At 47.8% G+C, this 17,533-nt stretch overlaps 1 protein-coding gene across 1 annotated transcript; it reads right to left on the reverse strand.

Moving 5' to 3' along the window:
• Positions 1-470: 470 nt before the first annotated feature.
• On the reverse strand, positions 471-17,302 carry URM1 (ubiquitin related modifier 1). Its single transcript, XM_038156562.1, has 5 exons — positions 17,253-17,302; positions 14,514-14,584; positions 2,508-2,589; positions 1,447-1,495; positions 471-725 (listed from the first exon to the last, which is right to left on the reverse strand). Exons 1-5 carry the CDS (start codon positions 17,285-17,287, stop codon positions 657-659), a joined length of 306 nt encoding a protein of 101 aa, XP_038012490.1. The 5' UTR covers positions 17,288-17,302; the 3' UTR covers positions 471-656.
• Positions 17,303-17,533: the final 231 nt, after the last annotated feature.

Raw genomic sequence — 17,533 nt, forward strand, 5'->3', positions numbered from 1 at the left:
ATCATTCATGGGCCAGTACTTCCCCCTGCCTCAGCTCTGGTATGAAAGCAGCATGAGGGATCAGAAATACAAAACCCAAAAGGCCTGCCCAAAACCCAAATTTCTCTCCTGCTTCCCATAAATAAATATCATGACAAAGTGAAAGTCACTTCTGAGGGCTCTGGAGCCACCATGTTTGCTACCCCACGGAAAAGCTACTCAAGACCCTTTTTGCTTCCTTGCACTTTCTCACCCTTCCCATGGTTGGTGCAGAGATTGTACCAACATTAAGCATCGTGTTATAACAATCCTGGCTCCCAGCACTAGAACACCTCACTGCATGTTAAGACATGTCATCCTACTCAGGGTTCAGCGCCCCTCTTCCTCCTGTCAGAGAAAAACAAAGTCCCACATGCTGAGGTGCTCTCTGCTTGTTAGGGTACCTGGAAGTGCAGTCAGGAGAGGTGAAATGAGGACCAAAAGATGGATGCTGTTGTGGTGGACAGAAGGCCGCAGGCTGGCAGGGCTTTATTTGGATGTCTAGAACAAGTGAAGGCAGTGGGAAGATGCAGAGACTGGACACAGGCAGCTCAAGAGAGGTTAGGTGGGTTAAGGTTTTTGTTTGGGTTTTTTTTTCCCAGGGATTTGGATTTACATCCTCTTGTTTTTTCAGGAGTTCACCCGCCATGCAATGTTGAGATGAAAAGCACATTATCCTGGTCCTGGAGTTTATAATCCAGCTCACCCTGCAGGCCAAGAAAAAAAAAAAGAAAAATTGTTTAAATGTCATTTCCAAATACAAGCTGCAAAGAGAAAACAGCTCATAAAAAGATGGTGAGTATTAGGGAGAGCAGAAGGGGACAGACTGATGTTTTCATCATAACAGAAGCAAAGGTGAGAGATCAGCCACGGTGCTGATGCTCATCACCCCACACTGCTTTCTGGACCAGGGTTTTGACAGAACAGGTAGTTGCCTGAGGCAGGGAAATGGCAAGGGGATGTTTGTTTGAGCACAACAGTGGGCTGAGAAGGGAAAGAAGGGAAGACATTTACCAGGTGCCTGTTTGAGTTGGAATCTCCCCGTGGCCTTTAGCTGCCAGGCACCACCTGACTTCAGGGAAGGTGGTTCTGTGTGGGGCCTGAAGGTCCCAGGTGCCCCCACGCTGTCACCCCACGTGTTGGGGGACCTGCCAGCAGCCAGAGGTGCAAAACCCAGTGCCAGAGACCAGGGAAAAAGGGTGATCTCTCTTCAGACTCTGCCTGGCTGATGAGACTCAGCAGGTTAGAGAGAGGCTCCAGGCTTTTGAACAGCCACAGCACAGGAGATAGATTCCAGCCTGCCCCTTCCCCCTCAAATATGAGATGCTTTGCTTGGGGCAAGAATCAGAAATAGCTGCTGTGAGAGCAACCACAGAAAAGAGAGAGCAGTACTTTCAACAAAGAAAGTCAAACTGAAGGAGTACAGACCATTAGTTCCCAGTCTGCCTCGTTGATGAGCACCAAAATTCCTGGCCTCCTGCAGAATAGAGAGAAATAATTAGGATACAGGGCTGCTAAAAAGCTCCACAAATAGTTAAGAACAGGGGATGTCACAGCACAGATCACAGGCTGACTGCCTGTAACGCCAAAAAAGGGATCCTGGCATGGAGGTGGAAACAGGTACAGTCTGTGCCCTTTCTAGATCAAATAAAGGGGACGCAGGAGCAATCCCAAAGCTCATTTGAATGAAAAGGCTCCTTTCTGAGGATGCTCCAGGATGACTGCATTTCCGTACCATGCAGAAAAACCAGGTAATTAAAACCCACGCACGACAGGCGAGCGCACAGAGCTCAGCGTGAAGGCAGGCAAAGCCATTCCAGTGCCCCTAGCAGAGGCACTAAACACCTGGGATCCACTCCAAGCCCCTGATTCTGAGCAAAGGGATTCCCCCTCTTTGATCTTCAGTGTCCTGCAATTGTCTCTCCTGTTACCAGGGGACCTGGCACACGCTTCAGCTCACAAAGATCCGTGACGAATGTTAAACACCCCCAGCGCCACCCCGCAGTCAGGGATGGCTTGCACAGCTCACTCTGCTCCATTTCTCTTGCCTTCCTTTTTTTTTCTACCCCCCCTCCACGAGACTGGCCCCATTTTGATAATAAAAATACATTTCCCAGAAGAAGTATTTGTTGGCATTTCTCAGAATGACTGCTTTAGTCCCAGTGATGTCAGCAGGGAACAGACAGACCTGCTAAAACTCCTGGAATTGAGGATACAGGTGCTGCTCTGTTCCAAGTGACAATGAAGAGGAAGTAGAAACGGCCCTGCTTCATGTTTAAGGTTTAAAGATTTGAGGTGAGGGCTGCAAAAGATGCTCTCTGTAGACAGTGCAAGGTGTGGGTGGGATGCCTCCCATTATCACTTAAGCAAATCCTGTGTTTTCATGGTCATTGACTTACCCAATAGGAATTCCACCCCAGAGGAAAAATCCCCCAAACTGTGGGGATCAAGACAGAAACACAAGGAGGATTCCTAACAGTTGTACTTACACAGATTCCCCTTGCAAAAATAACTCTGGTCGCTCTTTCAACAGATTCTGTTTGATCCACTTGAGCAGGTTTCTGATGTCCCCTGGAAGAAGGAAGGACAGGGTTTACAAACTAGCTGATGGCTCCCGGTGATGCCAGAGCAAAGTGATTGTTTATCCACAAAAGAGCAGACGAGGAACGTGCAGGATGGATGGGGATAGCTGCAAAAACCTCACAGACAGTCCTGTCCCTGTGGTTTGGCAGAAGAGGTTTCCCCCAGAAAACTCATCCCACTAAGAATGAATGCAGTTCCTGCTGAAGCACCAATCTGGCAGCAGATTCCTGATGTTCAGGTCTCTGACACATCCCATATCCTGTGCATCTTGTCACCCAACAAATTATGTCTAATTCTTTTGTGCATTTAATTAGATTTAAAAAGTCCAAACAAGCAAGCCCAAGAACCTGAATGGAGCAAAGACACTTTTGCACCAAAACCAGCACAAACTCTTGGAGACACTGGGACCTCTGGGGCCCAAACCTGTCCATGGGCATGCATTAAACAGACAGGAGGGCCCTGGCCCAGAGCTGCATTTGGACACTAAGAGCATCCCTCAGCATCACACCTGCTGCTGTGGAGTGTTCCCCAAGCTGTGCCTGCTCCCTCCTTCTACACTTTATGCTTAGAGCTTCTTTATTAAAGCTCAGCCTTTATCTTTCCATTTCAGTAGGTGACAGGAAGGATTTGTCTTCATGTAAAAGGAGGAGGAGACACTGCTGGTGGGTTTTTATAGTATCAATTTTACTTTGTGAGGCAAAAACAATTTCTTTAGTGATAGCATCAGTTAATTTCCTATTGGAGAGGTGAGAAGAGACAGAGGGGGGGAACAATCCGTTACAGGGTTTAGAGAAGCTGACAAATTGCAAAGTGGAGTTCTCCTGCATTTGCCTCTATATTTCACCGTTCCACAAACCACTTCATCATTCCGAATCCACAATCAGTTATTCTCCCGGGGCCCCTTTAAACAGCCCTTTGAAAGCCCCAAAAGCGTTTTGTTTGTTTTCAAGAAGCAAGGAAGCTTTCTGAAGGCACAAATCCACCAGCGAGGGCTGCAGCCCTGCTCCAGGAGGAGCAGGGATGGCAGGATGGGTTTCTTATGCGAGGGAAGCTCACTGTAATCATGAAGTATCCTTCCACACGTGCCTCTCTGAGTTAAATTCACTCAGTATACTATTCCCCATGCGTGTGCTTCATGACCAGCAATAATATGTGCATTTGTAGCGGCTTGACTCAGCCCAGGCCTTACCCCAGGATTTTATGGGATCACGGATGTTACCCAGAGCCAAACTGGGGTTGTTCCAAACAATGTCACCCTCATTGCTTCTGTCACACCCAGGATGAACAGCCCTGGTGTAGACAGGTGCACATCAACTAGGCAATGGGGATATGTCCATCTGCAGCACATGGGGGCCTCTTCTCCTGGGGAAAGGGAGAGGGGGATGCTCTGAGATTCCCTCTGTTCCCCCTGCTTTCCCAGGGCATTGGTGCCTCCAAACCAGCACTCTGCCCCAAAACCCCGATGTCACCACAGGGCTGCCCAGAGCACAACAGGTACTGCTACCTCCCAGCACTGGATCACTCTGATCTGGGCAAAAGGAGCTGCTCTGTGCCTCAAAACTGCCTGGCGAGCTGGATCACCTGCCTGGGGCCAACCCACGACTGCCTCGTAAGGAGATGTAGTTAAAAGAACAAAATAGACCATTTACCATTTTCTGCCTCCTTCCTAGCAACGTGCACCGGGGACAGGGAGCACCCCTAAGAAGGTGTGTGTGTTTACATACATATACATATAGATATGTGTGTGTACACACACACACACACACACACGTGCACCACGCCGGTCGGTCAGCCACCAGAACGAGAGTTAACTACAATCACCTTCCCCTGAAAAACGCTGCTGCAACGTCAAGCCCTCAGGATCTCACACCCAAATGGCTCCCGCTCTCCATCACCAAGAAAGGAAAGCTGTAAAGGAAAGAACATGGAGAGGAGCCTTCAGGAGAGGGAGGGGGGTGTGAAGGGGACACCAGCCCCACCGCGGCATCGCCCGCGAGCTGTTTCATATTTATGCACTTGCAGCAGGGCACACAACAATGAGCTGTGCCATATACCATTCTCCTTGCATGGAATAAGCAGCCCTTTCCTCTGGGACCTTTCAGGAGAGATCATTTAAACAGAAACACGCTGCACTAGCTGGATAAAAGGCAGCCACCTAGAAGCAGCCTGGACAGAGGGGCGAGGGGACTGATTTATTCAAGGCTGAGCTGGAAGACTCCCTCACCCCATCTCCTCCCATAACAAATGTTATTTTCAGTCCCACCTGAGCCGACATTCATTTACTCCTACCCAGAAGTCACGTACACACAGACTGAAGAATTTAAACAGCAGGAAAAAAACCCAGACATCCCTATGCATGCCTGGAGCTTGCCCACTCCAAAAGGTACAAAATTTAAGACCCTTTCTCCACAGCCAACTTTAAGACAATACTTTCATCTGCTTTATAAGCATTGAATTTTTTCACCCACCTTCATATCTATGTGCTATACACCAATATTACTAGAACAAATCAATTATAAAGGATGACAGATGACCACAGCCACACCAAAACTATCTCCCACAAGTAAGACATTGAAAAGGAACAAGATTATTTCCATTGCAAGTGGTCTGTGGAGAAGCCATCTTGCAGCTCAGTGCCTCAAACAGCAGTCCTGATCAACAGCTCAGGACTCTGTGTTCTCATGATGGAAATAGTAAGAGGTAAATTACAGCACAACTGCTTATCTCTTACAGCTGACATATGTAGTGTTCCTAAGACATTTTCTTTCTGATACTATGCTCCAGGTCTAACAGGTTTCCAGCTGCCTGGGCCAAGGGTTTTCTATGCAAACAGCAGGTTCTCTACAGATGACATATAAAGAAGGAAAAAATCTCAGCCTGGTCAGGCACCACATCTGCTGAGAAGTTAAACCATCATTACAATGCAGCGATTTCACACTCGCGTTGGTTTGGAGCTGGCCCCCATCACAGAACAGAGGCATCTACTTTGGCAGGAGCACAGCTGCACTACAGGTGCTGTGATTTGGCTGCAAAACACACCATGCATTCTGGCTCCAGAGGGAGGTTCAGGTGAGAGCTGAGGCAATACAGCATTTTGCTCCAGCATCACCAACTCGAACCCAGCTCATCCCAGTAATGATGTATTTTTATCACTGCTGCATGGTCTTACGGAAATCTTTTTGGTAGCCTGCTCCATTTCACTCACAGCAAACAAACATCACATCAAAAAATGCACTCTTAATTCTCATTAACTGTCCTCCCCATTGGCAGCATCAGAGGAGAAGCAAGACTGAACCAGCCAAGGAAGCGGAAATATTCTCAAACTGCAAAGGAGGGACTGAAGCACATGGTAGGAAATCCCTGTCTTATTTCTACACAGAGACACCTTCTGCTGCCTGTGCTAACAGCACATCAACCCTCTCCAAATTCTTAGGAAAAAATAATCTAAAGTTAATTAAAAAAAAAGAAAAACCGACAATCGTTTGAGAAAACTGCTTAGTTCAAGTGCACAGATGGGAGCCCAAGCCCACAATATATGCAGAAAAGCCATCAGCCAGCGAAACACAGCACTCGGAAAACGAGATGTGTGCCTGCAGTGACACAAAGTCATTGCCTGTCACACAGGAGGATGGGATGCAGGAACTGCAGTGAGTGCACACAAGCCCAAATAGCCTCGGCTCCTGCTCAGCCCAGCTGCACCACAAACACTCCTGGTCGAGGCAGAGAGAGCTGCACAGTCTGCTCTGTCCTCTTGCCAATCCTCCAAGGCCTGACCACCTGCATTACTCCAACTGCTCCTCCATGAAGAATCTGCTGAGCTTCCTCTGCATCTAATAGTCCATTTTAGCACTGCCTGGGTTCATTTGCACCCTCAAAAGCAGGGCTGAAATCCATAGATCTTTCCTAGCTCAATAAAACCTCCTGGGCCTGACAGATCCATCAGTGACAACTCAGAAAAGAGGGTACTCACTGTGTGCAGAGAGAAACCAGGTGCTTTGAATAAGAAACACCAAGCTGGGCGTTGCACTAGAAGCATCTCACAATGAACTGATAAAGGTGCAGAAACATGGAAGGATTTTGTGCAGCCCTGATACCAGTTGACATGGACACACAGCCCTTGGCTCCCAGGGAGCTGCACAGGTTGCTCACAGATTCACACACACACTCAAGGACCAGACATCTCTGTGTCCCCTGCCCTAAAATCCACATGCACACTTGCACAAAGCCTCAAAGGGCACCCAGAAGGTCTAATTACACCCATTTTCTTGCCTTGGTCGCAGAACTGGGAGATTATTTCAGGGAAATAGGGGATCCCTATAAAGGCTGAACCATGGAAAATTCCCTTCTGGTCGGCAGTAAATAAGATATATGTGGCACTGGTCACTAAGGGGTCAGTGCTGCAGGAGCACGGCGTTTTCCCGGGCCGCCTTGCGGACACCTCCCTGTGGGGTACCATTTCTTTGACCCAGAATAAGATCATTTATCATACTGACCATGGCTGAGCTCCAATTTGCTGAGGTCACTAACTCTGGATGAGCGCTGCTCCACCCACATTCTCAGCCACCGGCCTGTAACCATGACAAAGCCCCTTCCCTGCAGCTCCTCTGCCATTATTCCCCCTGCCTGCATGGAAAAACAATTTGTATGTCCCTTTCCCTGCTTAAGCAGCTTGTTTTAAAACAGACAAACCAGCTCCCAATACCTGCTGCCCTTCCAGGTGCATGACTGCTCTTTGCTTTTGGATCCGAGCAGACCCTCCAGGAATCTGCTGTCTAAAAGAGCTCAAAACCAGATCTAAGGGATCCTTCCAACTCCTCCAGCCTCCCATCTGATATGTAAATCACTCTCTGAAGCAGACCATGGTGTGCCACAAACTGCAGAAGAAGACCTGGAATGGCTGATATAAATGGAGTCACAGGCAAATGGATTTGGTATTACGCAGAGTGAGCAGCCAGGCAGATTTTGCAGCAAGAGTAAAATCCATTTTCTCTGACAAGTGCACAAGCCAATCCTGCCACACACTGGAATGGGCAGTGATTTAAGTACTAGGGAAGAAATTGGGGGGTAACTAATTGGGGGGTAACAGGCGTAAGAGAATTGAGATTGTTGCTCTCATCAGCTCTTGTCTGCTACAAATGAACACCAAGGTCTTGGCTTCTGTAAATTTTAATTGCTTGAAGACGTCTTTTTCTTGCTTCTCATCTAGAAGAGCAATGCTCTTCTTAATTTTCTTGTGTCCACAAAATGAGAAAGGATCACAGAGGTCTTTCACAGCCTTCCTGTCAGCAGTGAGGACTCAGATCCCAGCTATCACCCAGCAATTCTCAGCCCTGAGGTTTTAATCACAATGCTTATGAACTGGAGAGGAGCTGCTTGGGATCTTCCACTCCCCACAGATTGCTGGTAGGGAAATACAAGTTCAAGGGATCTCCAATCCCACTGCTAGCCAGCAGCAAGCCTCCAGATCCATCAGCTCCCATGACAAAAAAAAGCAGCTTCGAGCTGATTCTCAGGGTAAACCTAATCCCTACTCATTTCCAAAGTCAGAGCATCTAATCCCGTAACACCCAATGCTATTGTCACTTCAAGCTCCCCAATAAATGCCAGTGCACCAAACTGTCTCTTTTAATTAGGATCACAGATCACTAGTGCTGGCCCAGGGTTCTTGCCTCTCCTTCAAAATTGTCAAAGGAAGGAGCTGAGAGAGCCTCAAAGCCTATTGCCCCAGCAGCCAAGTACCAGCCTGGGATCGCAGACATTAAAAAAAGCATCTCCTTAACAGGTCCTGAGATTTTATCCCTCTGCCAGCGCAGAATTATTTCCAACAAAAGACCGTCCTGAGCCTTGTCTGCTCTGATTTTAAGAGGCTTGAGCACTGTAGACCTGCTACCAAACCCCAAGGAGACTGTGCCATGGTCTAATAGTTTTTGCAGTCAGGAATCTTCTGCTAATGCACTAAACTCTCATTTCTTCATTCCTCCCTATCAATCTATACTAGATGATATTGCATCACGCTGGCTTAATCTGTCCTTCTCAATGATAAAGGAGATATCCCACCTCATCACTTTTCCATTCATTTATCCTGTTTAACCTTGAATGTTACTGGTTAATTTTTTTTAAGCTCTCGGCAAGACAATTCAGAGAATGCATTACTAACCACCAGTGTAAAGCTTTGCCAAAACCCAGCAAACTGAAATTTCCCCTCTCTCCTATTTTCCTGGTTTCTGAGTTTTGGGTGTGTGCACAGGCACTGAGTGCTGAAAATGAAAACCTTATTGCTGTTAAAGAGACAACACAGAGCTGATGTGCAACCCTGAAGCACGGAGGAAGGTGGCTGCTCCTGCCAGAGTGGAGAGGGAATCCCTGGCAGCCTGGCACTGCTCTGCACACAGCCAGCCTGGCCGAGGGAATTCCCTGGGCTGGGCTTTCCCTGGCACTGCCAGCTGGATCAGAAAATGCCTTGAAGTCAAATCCTTGCCCCCCTCCCAGCCCGGCTGGTGGCTGCGTCCCCTCTGGCTGCTGGATGAGTCAGTGTCTCAGCTCAGCTCAGGAAACTGCCATGATTTTATTCCTCTAAATACAGAAATCGCCTCTCACTTTTGGGCTCAGATCTGCTTTGCTATTATTAGGCTTTCATACAGGGCCAAGCACCATTAAACCGATTCCTGTCCACCCAACCCAGCCACCCCCACAGATACTCCAAGCTCCTCAGTCTTACTTGAAAGGGAAAAAGAAAGGGCCAGTGAGATGATCAGGGTGGAGGAGAGGGGGGCGTAAGATTTACAAGTGAATGGAGGTAAGAATGGAGCAGTTTGTGGGATAAAGGGGCTGCGGAGGGAGCTTTACAGATGTGCAGAGGGACGGCGGCTCATTGTTTAATTAAGCAGAAAGTGGCTCTTTTGAAAAGCAATTTTGCACAGGAGCTCTGAGCTCAGCAAACAACTCCTGCGAGTGAGGGCAGGAGGAGAAAGGAACAGCTGGCCCGGAGCCGTGTGAACCGCATGCTAAGCGGTTTAAAGGGCCCGGATCCTCCTCCCCAGCCCTGCTCCGCTGCCACCCTCTGAACAGCGCTGTCAGCACAGCAAATCCCACCGAGAGAAAAGAGCGAGAGGAGGGGGGTGGGACACAGGGGTTATCCTGCTAGGTGTCCGCACTGCAATACAGCGGCTGGGAAGGAGGGTGTAACAGCCAGGCTTTGTTATCCCAGGGATTTGGTCACACACAAGAGCTGGTTTCCCAGTGCCTGGGAAGCTCCTTCCACAATGAGCTGGGATGAGCTGATCCGGTAAAGCGGCTCCACGGCCTCCCAGGAGGCTGATGGGACTGCTCCCGTGAGGACGAGCGTTTGCATTTCCCTGCTCCCTCTCAAGGGAGCCGCAGCCTCGCTGGGACAGGGACCTGGAGCTGAGCCCCACGCCAGCCCCGCTCCATCGCGACAGCTCTGACGCTGCAAACGCTGCTCACCCTCACTGCTGGCAGCAGGTCCGGCCCGAGCACCCACCCTGCTTCACCCACTGGGCCCCCTTCCCTCGCCACCAAATCTATCATTTCCTCCCTTAAAGAGATGCACGAGTGGGATGCACGAGGAGGGGAATAACGCAAGTCCTTTGAGAGCTGCAAGTACCACACACTGTGGTTAAAAAGATTTGACTGCATGAAGTTCCACAGATCTATGGGGGGTTTTTTTACCATTCTTCTAATAAGCCTCTACATTAGCAAATATATTTTTATTCTTTCTTTGGAGCAAGTTTTAAAATGCTAGGAATAATAAACAGAGCAATAAAAGCATGCCAGAATATTAATGACTCAACTACGATGTACTACCCAGCACTAGGCACTTACCAACAGCCAACGCCAACTGCTACCCTGGATTTTACAGGTTCTTTTGGTCCAGCAGCCCAGTCAATGCTGAACACATGCCATGCTCCATTTTGTAAGCCACCCCGCCTATAACATAGGTCTGATCTCTCAGGATCCCCAGGCTCTTTTCCCAGAAGATGAATGCTCCCAAGTCCCCAGCAGTCCTCCATGCTGTGCAGAACAAGGCCCCTGGAAAGCAAAGCTCTCGAGGAGCACACCATGCTCTTCTCTTCAGGGATTCAACATAAGCAGTATTTGGCAGATTATTTTAATTTTCCCTCTTAAAAAAAATCTGATTGGCAGTGGGCTGTTTTTTTTCCCTAGGGTTTTGGTAAAGGGAAACCACAAACAATTACCAAAACATGCTGATTAATAATTTAACCTTCCAGGCTTGTAAAGTGCCAAAACAGAGTGTGAATTCTTGATTAGCCCAGAAGGTCCCAGTGGGCACAAGTGAAACTGCTGCTCCAAAAACACGAGTGCCACCACTGAAGCCACATGAGAAGTTGGAATTCAAAGGTCTGTGACAGCAGCCGAGCAGCCTGCAGCACAAGTGCCAGAGACTTTACACACAACCCCAACCTCCGGGTAGAACATCCAGAAGACAGCATAGCAGAGAGGTTTTGTAAACACTCCATCAGATGATGCAGCTGAGCTAAACCTGAAACAACTACAAGGGTTAAACAATGCCAGTGACTTCCTACCCTTCCAACAGCATCCATGCAACTCACATGGCCAAGACAAATCCACCACTGTGATTCCCAGCGAGATGGAGGAAGGAGCTCCAGCATCACTAGCAGAGCCGTCATACAATGATCTATTTGATTACTGAAGCACTTGGTTAAATTACTGTGGCTTGTTTCAGGAGGAGGCTGCCAAATACATTTTCAGTTTTTAATCTAGGGTTTCTCTCTTTTATGCTCCATTGTCTCTAATAGCCTCTTAGATGCTTGAAAATAAAGTTGATTTCCCTGCCAATTTAATCCTCTCTCCATGTGACAAATATCGTTATTCCCCCAGCTGCTTTCTCCCACACACACTGTTTTTATGCAGAAGAAGCCAACAGGGCATAATGCCTTTAGATCCTCAAACGGCATTATCAGTGAAATCATCAGGATAGCCAGAAATCTGGGACAAGATTCTTGTTTGACTTGAGGTTTTCTTTCTGTGACAGCTCTACAAGATTACACAGTCCTGCACAAAGTGTGGCTTAGGTAAACCTGCTGCCTATGCACATACACACCTTTCTAAGCTCCCACTTTGGCAGCAACTTCAAAATGCAGGCTGAGACAGCTCCACTTTGGAAATAAAGAACTGCCAAAGAATTGACATCAGGATACAAAATGCCCCTCAGATAATAAAAATAGGTCCTGCCACATGGCTGTATCCCTTGTGGCTTGCTCTCGTCCCATTTGCAGCTTCCTTCCTCCTGCCTTTCCCAATCCCTCCAGGAGTCCAACTCCAAGCATCAGAAAAGGACAGAGATTGAAAAAGTTAACGGGATCTGGAACCCACCTACTTTCCATCTAGTGCCTGTTATCAGGAAAAAAGAAATGACCACATAAAGAGTTTGCTCAAGCAACATTATCATTTAGAGAACACTGACTGCTCCTGCCAACTGTGGAGCACAGCTTGTTTTATTCATGTAAATATTTGTAAGTATTTCTTCATATAATTTTCCACCTCCCTTCCCTTCTGGGATATATAAAAAAATGCCTAAACAATTAAAATACAGGTGGGCCCCATAACCCAGAGAGAAGCAACTGTTCTGCAAAAAGGAGGACAAAGACAAAAATAACCTAGAAAAAAGGAAGAGTAGGTAAGAGAGGCCAAAATGGCCAAAAATAAACTTGGCAGCTAATGAAATCACTTAAAATGGGGTTAGAAGTGCAGGTCTTCAAGTAGTGTTCATACTACAGGTCTTTCCCTGGAGAATTCAGTGATGGACATTCAGGGTAAGGTAAGCAACAGGATGTGCCCAGTAGAACTGAGCTGTTTCATTTCTCTAATCACTGCAATTCTGGCTGCACGAGGGCAGCAGGGACCTGGCTATGCATATCTTTATTTACCCAGAGATAGGAGAGTTAAAATTTCTTAGTGTGAACAAGGGAAATACATGGCATTAGGAACAACATAAAAATTCAAGAAAATTATTCAAATTTTCTGATATTATTCAATTGATTCCTCACCACTACAACATAATTGCCTTCTGGAGGTATCATGAGGGGTATTTCCAGTTATCTCCTACTGTCAGGCATTCAGGTCACCTCTGGCCTGGGCTGGGTGTAAATGTCACTACAGCAGCTGCCTCATTGCTCAGTTTATGCTCCTCAGATGGTGCAAACCACAACCAGCCCCAAAATGAAACCTCCCTGACAGGCAAGGCACAAGACAGCAGCAAATCAGAGGAGCTGACAAGGGGGTACTGCCAGTTCTGGCACCCCTGTCACAGGGATAGCACTGTCTGGAAAACAAGGCAGTGGGAAAAGCTGGGAGCAATAATGTGTTAGCTGAATCTGGAATGAATCACTGGAGATCAGGAGTTTGAACCCTGAGGCTGAGACAGACCTTCAGGGAGAGATTTATCCCTCAGGATAAATGCAGATCCTACTAAGGCTGCAGAATTCTTCCCAGCAGCTTCAAGTGGGACTGGATCAGGCGACATGCAACCGCAGTGCTGACAGCCACTGGGCTGGAAGAATCCCTCTTTGGAATGAACAGCCTCCCCTCCCCTGGCAGAAATAAACATCTCCTGTAATAGCCCCTTTTTCTTCAGCATCTGATCATGGTTTGAACACCACCAAGACAGTGGGCGTTACTGGGTATTTATATTTGCAGAGCAGTGGAGAAAATTATGCTGCCCCCAAGTTCATAAACCAACTAAATGAGTGTTTTAGCAATTCTTTGCTACCTTTCATTTAAGGATCTTAAGTGCTTCAACAGTGCTGGAATTTAATGCTGAATTCTCTTGTGATACATGAGAGTATCACTAGCAACAGGGGAAAGTTAAGCAACATGACTAAACTCACAAAGCAAATCAGCATCAGGTCATGTTTCTGGAGCCTTAGTTCCTGTCCTTAACCACAAGATAACACAATATTGCAGTATTCCTATTATATTTGAATTACACATACTTATGTCCGAGCATCAAAAGCACTTCTACCAATCTCTAATTACTTCCAGGCACAGCAAAAAGATTTCAGGCCTGGAGGCTCCCAGCACCTAGATTATGGTATCAGCCATTTGTGAGATATTGGTTGCTAAAATTCCCTCATGGCTTTGTGTTATTTTGGTTTATAATTCCACTCCAATAGCATAAAGCAGTGCTATCTAGCTAGAAAAATTCAGAACATACCTGTGGCAAAATTACACTACAACTGAAGTATGCACAGAAGTAAGGGAGTTAGTGCAGTGCTGCTCAGTATTGATATTCCAAATTGCAAACCAGGAATTATGACTGCTTATCCCTTGAAAGTCCTGGTTTTTATTGCAGTGAAGGCCACGGGCAGGGTGTCCAGCATCCTATTTGAGCAATAGGTTTACTGTTTTCAACTGCAGAGCTCATATCAAAATTATCCCATTGGCTTGAAAGGTCAAATGAGTAGATAAACAACATTTATGTTACATTGCTACACACCCCCCACATATCTATACACCACACACACACATGTATATATATATATGTATGTATGTGCCTCTTAGAAACCTCAGAACAGGCAGGAAAAAACAAAGGAGAAAGGATGTTATTGGTGGTTTCAAGTACCAAGAAAGACAAACATAGACTTGATGGAAACATCCAGAGGCTGTTGTCTATCCAGCAGGAGGGAGGCAAAAGTCTTAAGGAAGGACTTGATCCACAAGTGCTTAGAGGACAGGAAAGACCTCAGACTTTGAGAACTAACCCCTGTTTGCCAAGCTGCCTGATCCATGGCACGCCTGAAAGAGCTTTTAAAATACTTTGATCCTTGCTGGCAACTCTAAGTGCTGTACAAACCAGCTTTGTTTCATTTGCTGTTCCTCTGTGAAGTTATCCAACAGGTTCTGATACTCACAAGGCTCTGGTTGACAGGGCAAAGTCACCTGATGCTTTTTGACACCATCGAATAAGAGTTCTGCACCACCTCTGAAATAAAAACAATGAACCACTGAGATTTTGCTTTATTGTCAAAAGAAGGCAGTACAAAAGAGGCAATTTACATAGATGCCAAGGCAGAGAAAACAAATGACACAGACTATATTTAGCACAGGATTCCCTTTGTCTTTTTTTTCCTGTCACAAACCAGAAGTTCACAGGGGAAGCTGCCAGTTCCCTTTGCCAGCACAGAGAGGAGGCTCTGCTGTAGCCAGAACCCCACGGTGCCAGGCATCCTCCAGTGGAATGGGAGGATGGCTCCCATCTCCACGTGCTCCCAAACCGCCGTGCAGAGCTGCTTCCCTCTGCAGCCAGCAGCACTGCTTCCACTCAAACAACACCACAGCCACCACATGCATCCAACGCTGCTCATCCCTAACACCTGCTGGCCAGGAATCTCCAAAACTGAGCATCCTTCTGGAATAAATATTCCCCCAGCTCCCAAGTGTGAACACACAGAAAGGGAAAATGACTCCCGGGAAGTTACAGAGCAAGTCAGAGCCAGCAGCCCCAGAGTCCTGGCACCTCTTTCCTGATCTACTCACTACAGAGTGTCCCACAGAGGGAGACTGGCCTGGGAGCAGCAAGTGAGGAGGGTGACAAGGTAAAACAGAAATAAATAAATACACATTCTTCCTCCACTGAACAACCTGATGTTCTCCCTCTTCTGACACTTTGAATTCATTAGGGAACCCTCAGATAACAACTGATGGCCTCTGCGAGCACGGGAGATCAGGTGTGAGCAGGATGTGCACAGGCTGGCAGGTAAAGGAGCTCTCCTCACACTGGAAAGGGATGGCATTTGAATTGGGTCCAGGCACCTGAGGCTCTTCAAAAGAGTAATGAATTTTTGTAACTACAGCTTAGAAAGCCTCAGCAAGCTCCTCGCCTCTACTCCTGTTCTAGAAAAAGTACAATTGTGAAGATCTTGAGCTTTACCAACATCAATCATTTTCCATGATGTTGTGAGGCCGCAGGACAAACTCAGATTATAAAACTTTTACCATGTGAGTGGGGACATGGATAATAAACACAAAAGCTACTTTTAGTTACAGGACACAGCAGCAGAGAGTGTGAGCTTTTGACTCTAGACTGAACTCTACACTGGCCAGTTTTAACAGCTAGAGAACTCTTAAAAAACTCAGTTCACTTAATATTAAACTGAGGTAGAAAAATGACCAACCCATTTTTAAAGGGCATAAAATTGTGGCGAAATGTTCTTCCAACTTAAATGCCAATTACTTTGGAAAAATTTTCCTATGAAGTTATTTTCTGGGAACTTACTGGTGCCTCTCCTCCCTTGGAAACCAACATAATAAAGAGAAATATTTAAAACAAGCAATCCCCACCTAAGTATCAACAAAGATACTTCCAGATGTTATTAAGTTCCTTTAAATTCAATGTCTAAAAATGCCACAGTGGGTTTCCTTGGCTCTGCAATGGCAGAGCACAACAGAACCCTTGTTATGCCTTCAGCAGCATTACTTATATGCAGCAGCTCTCCTAAAGAGCACTCTGTTGGTGTTCTTCCACCAGCTCACAACAAACAGTTATCTCAAAATTGAAGCGGTGATTATTAACATGAGCCGAGATTCACGCGAGGGGAACAAGTCATAACAATTATATGAAAAACATTTTTTCATGTGATGAAAACAAGGTCACGCTTTGTTACAGCGGGAAATGTAGATTGCAAGATAAGGTCCTTCTGTAAGGCGAGAGCTGTGGGGAACTCAGCTGTGGTTCCTACATAGAGAGCTCATTTATGCATTTCCAAGGGAAGCAAAAATGCATCTCACTCTTCTGGGAAAATTAGGAGAGTTGCTGCAGCTGGAAGCGGGAAAGATAGAGGAAAGGATTCTTAAGGAGAAGGGTATTTAAAGGGTTATGGCATTTCTGTGTTCGTGAAAGGGTGGGAAAAAGCGAATAAATAGCAGCCTTTTAGCTTCTGCTAAAAGGAGGCTTTAACGGAATAACACAAGTATTTCCACAAATATGCACAGCTTCCACTGCAAACGCTTTAAGATCCCAGGGCCGGGGCATGAGCAATGCTGCTACTACAGCAGCAAAGGCCTGGAAACTGAAATGCTACAGAGTGGGAACCTGGCAGCTTTACAGACCTGACAGGGCTCAAACACAAAGCACAGTGAGGCACGTGTCCACACGCAAACACACACACAGACAGTGCTCGGAAAAAAAAGCCGAGAAACGAGGGGGAGGTTTTCATAAATAATTTTAATAATAAAAAAAAAAAAACCAAAAACAAACAAACAAAGAAAAAACCCACGAAACAACTCAAAGAGGTTGAAAGAGGTGAAAGAAAAAGAAAGGCCTGGCACAGGACGTTCACAGAGAGATGGGAGCGAGGCCCCGGGACAGACGGGCAGACGGCCCGGCCCCACGGTGCGGACACCCTCCGGCGGTGGGTGCTCCCCACCGATGTCTGCTTCCCTGGTTCCCCGGCCGCTCCCGTTACCCCGGCCCGCACCCCGTGACAGCGGCCGCGCCCGGGCCCACACGCGCCCGTAGCGGCCCCCCAGGCCGCAGGCAGCAACCGCCCCACCGCAATGCCGCGGCCGCCTCACCGAGGGGCCGGCCCACCGCGGCCCATCCCGGCCCGGCCCTGCCCTGCCCTCCGCCCGGCCCCGCCGCCCGCGCTCACCCGAACTCCACCTGCAGCGACACGGGCGCCGCCATCTTGGCGGCGGCGGGCGGGAGGGGCGGGCGCGCGCGGCCGCGCCGGAAATGCCGCGGAAGACTTCCGGTCCCGCCGTGCCGCGCCAGGGGCGGCCCGGGGAGCTGCCCAGAGCGCTGCCCGGGGCGCTGCCCGCCGCTCTGCCCGGGGCGCTGCCCAGAGCACTGCCCGGGGCGCTGCCCAGAGCGCTGCCCAGAGCACTGCCCGGGGCGCTGCCCAGAGCGCTGCCCGGGGCTCTGCCCGCCGCC

The sequence above is a fragment of the Motacilla alba genome, chromosome 17, assembly GCF_015832195.1.
Source record: "Motacilla alba alba isolate MOTALB_02 chromosome 17, Motacilla_alba_V1.0_pri, whole genome shotgun sequence".
NCBI lineage: Eukaryota > Metazoa > Chordata > Aves > Passeriformes > Motacillidae > Motacilla > Motacilla alba.

Excerpts from the sequence above, each read along its gene's own strand:
- URM1 (XM_038156562.1), bottom strand. The coding sequence starts at position 17,287 with ATGGCGGCGCCCGTGTCGCTGCAGGTGGAGTTCGG. Across the intron at positions 14,585-17,252 it reads TCGCTGCAGGTGGAGTTCGG|AGGTGGTGCAGAACTCTTAT; the intron begins GTGAGCGCGGGC and ends TTTTTATTTCAG. Across the intron at positions 726-1,446 it reads AGGCAGACTGGGAACTAATG|GGTGAGCTGGATTATAAACT; the intron begins GTCTGTACTCCT and ends CTTGGCCTGCAG.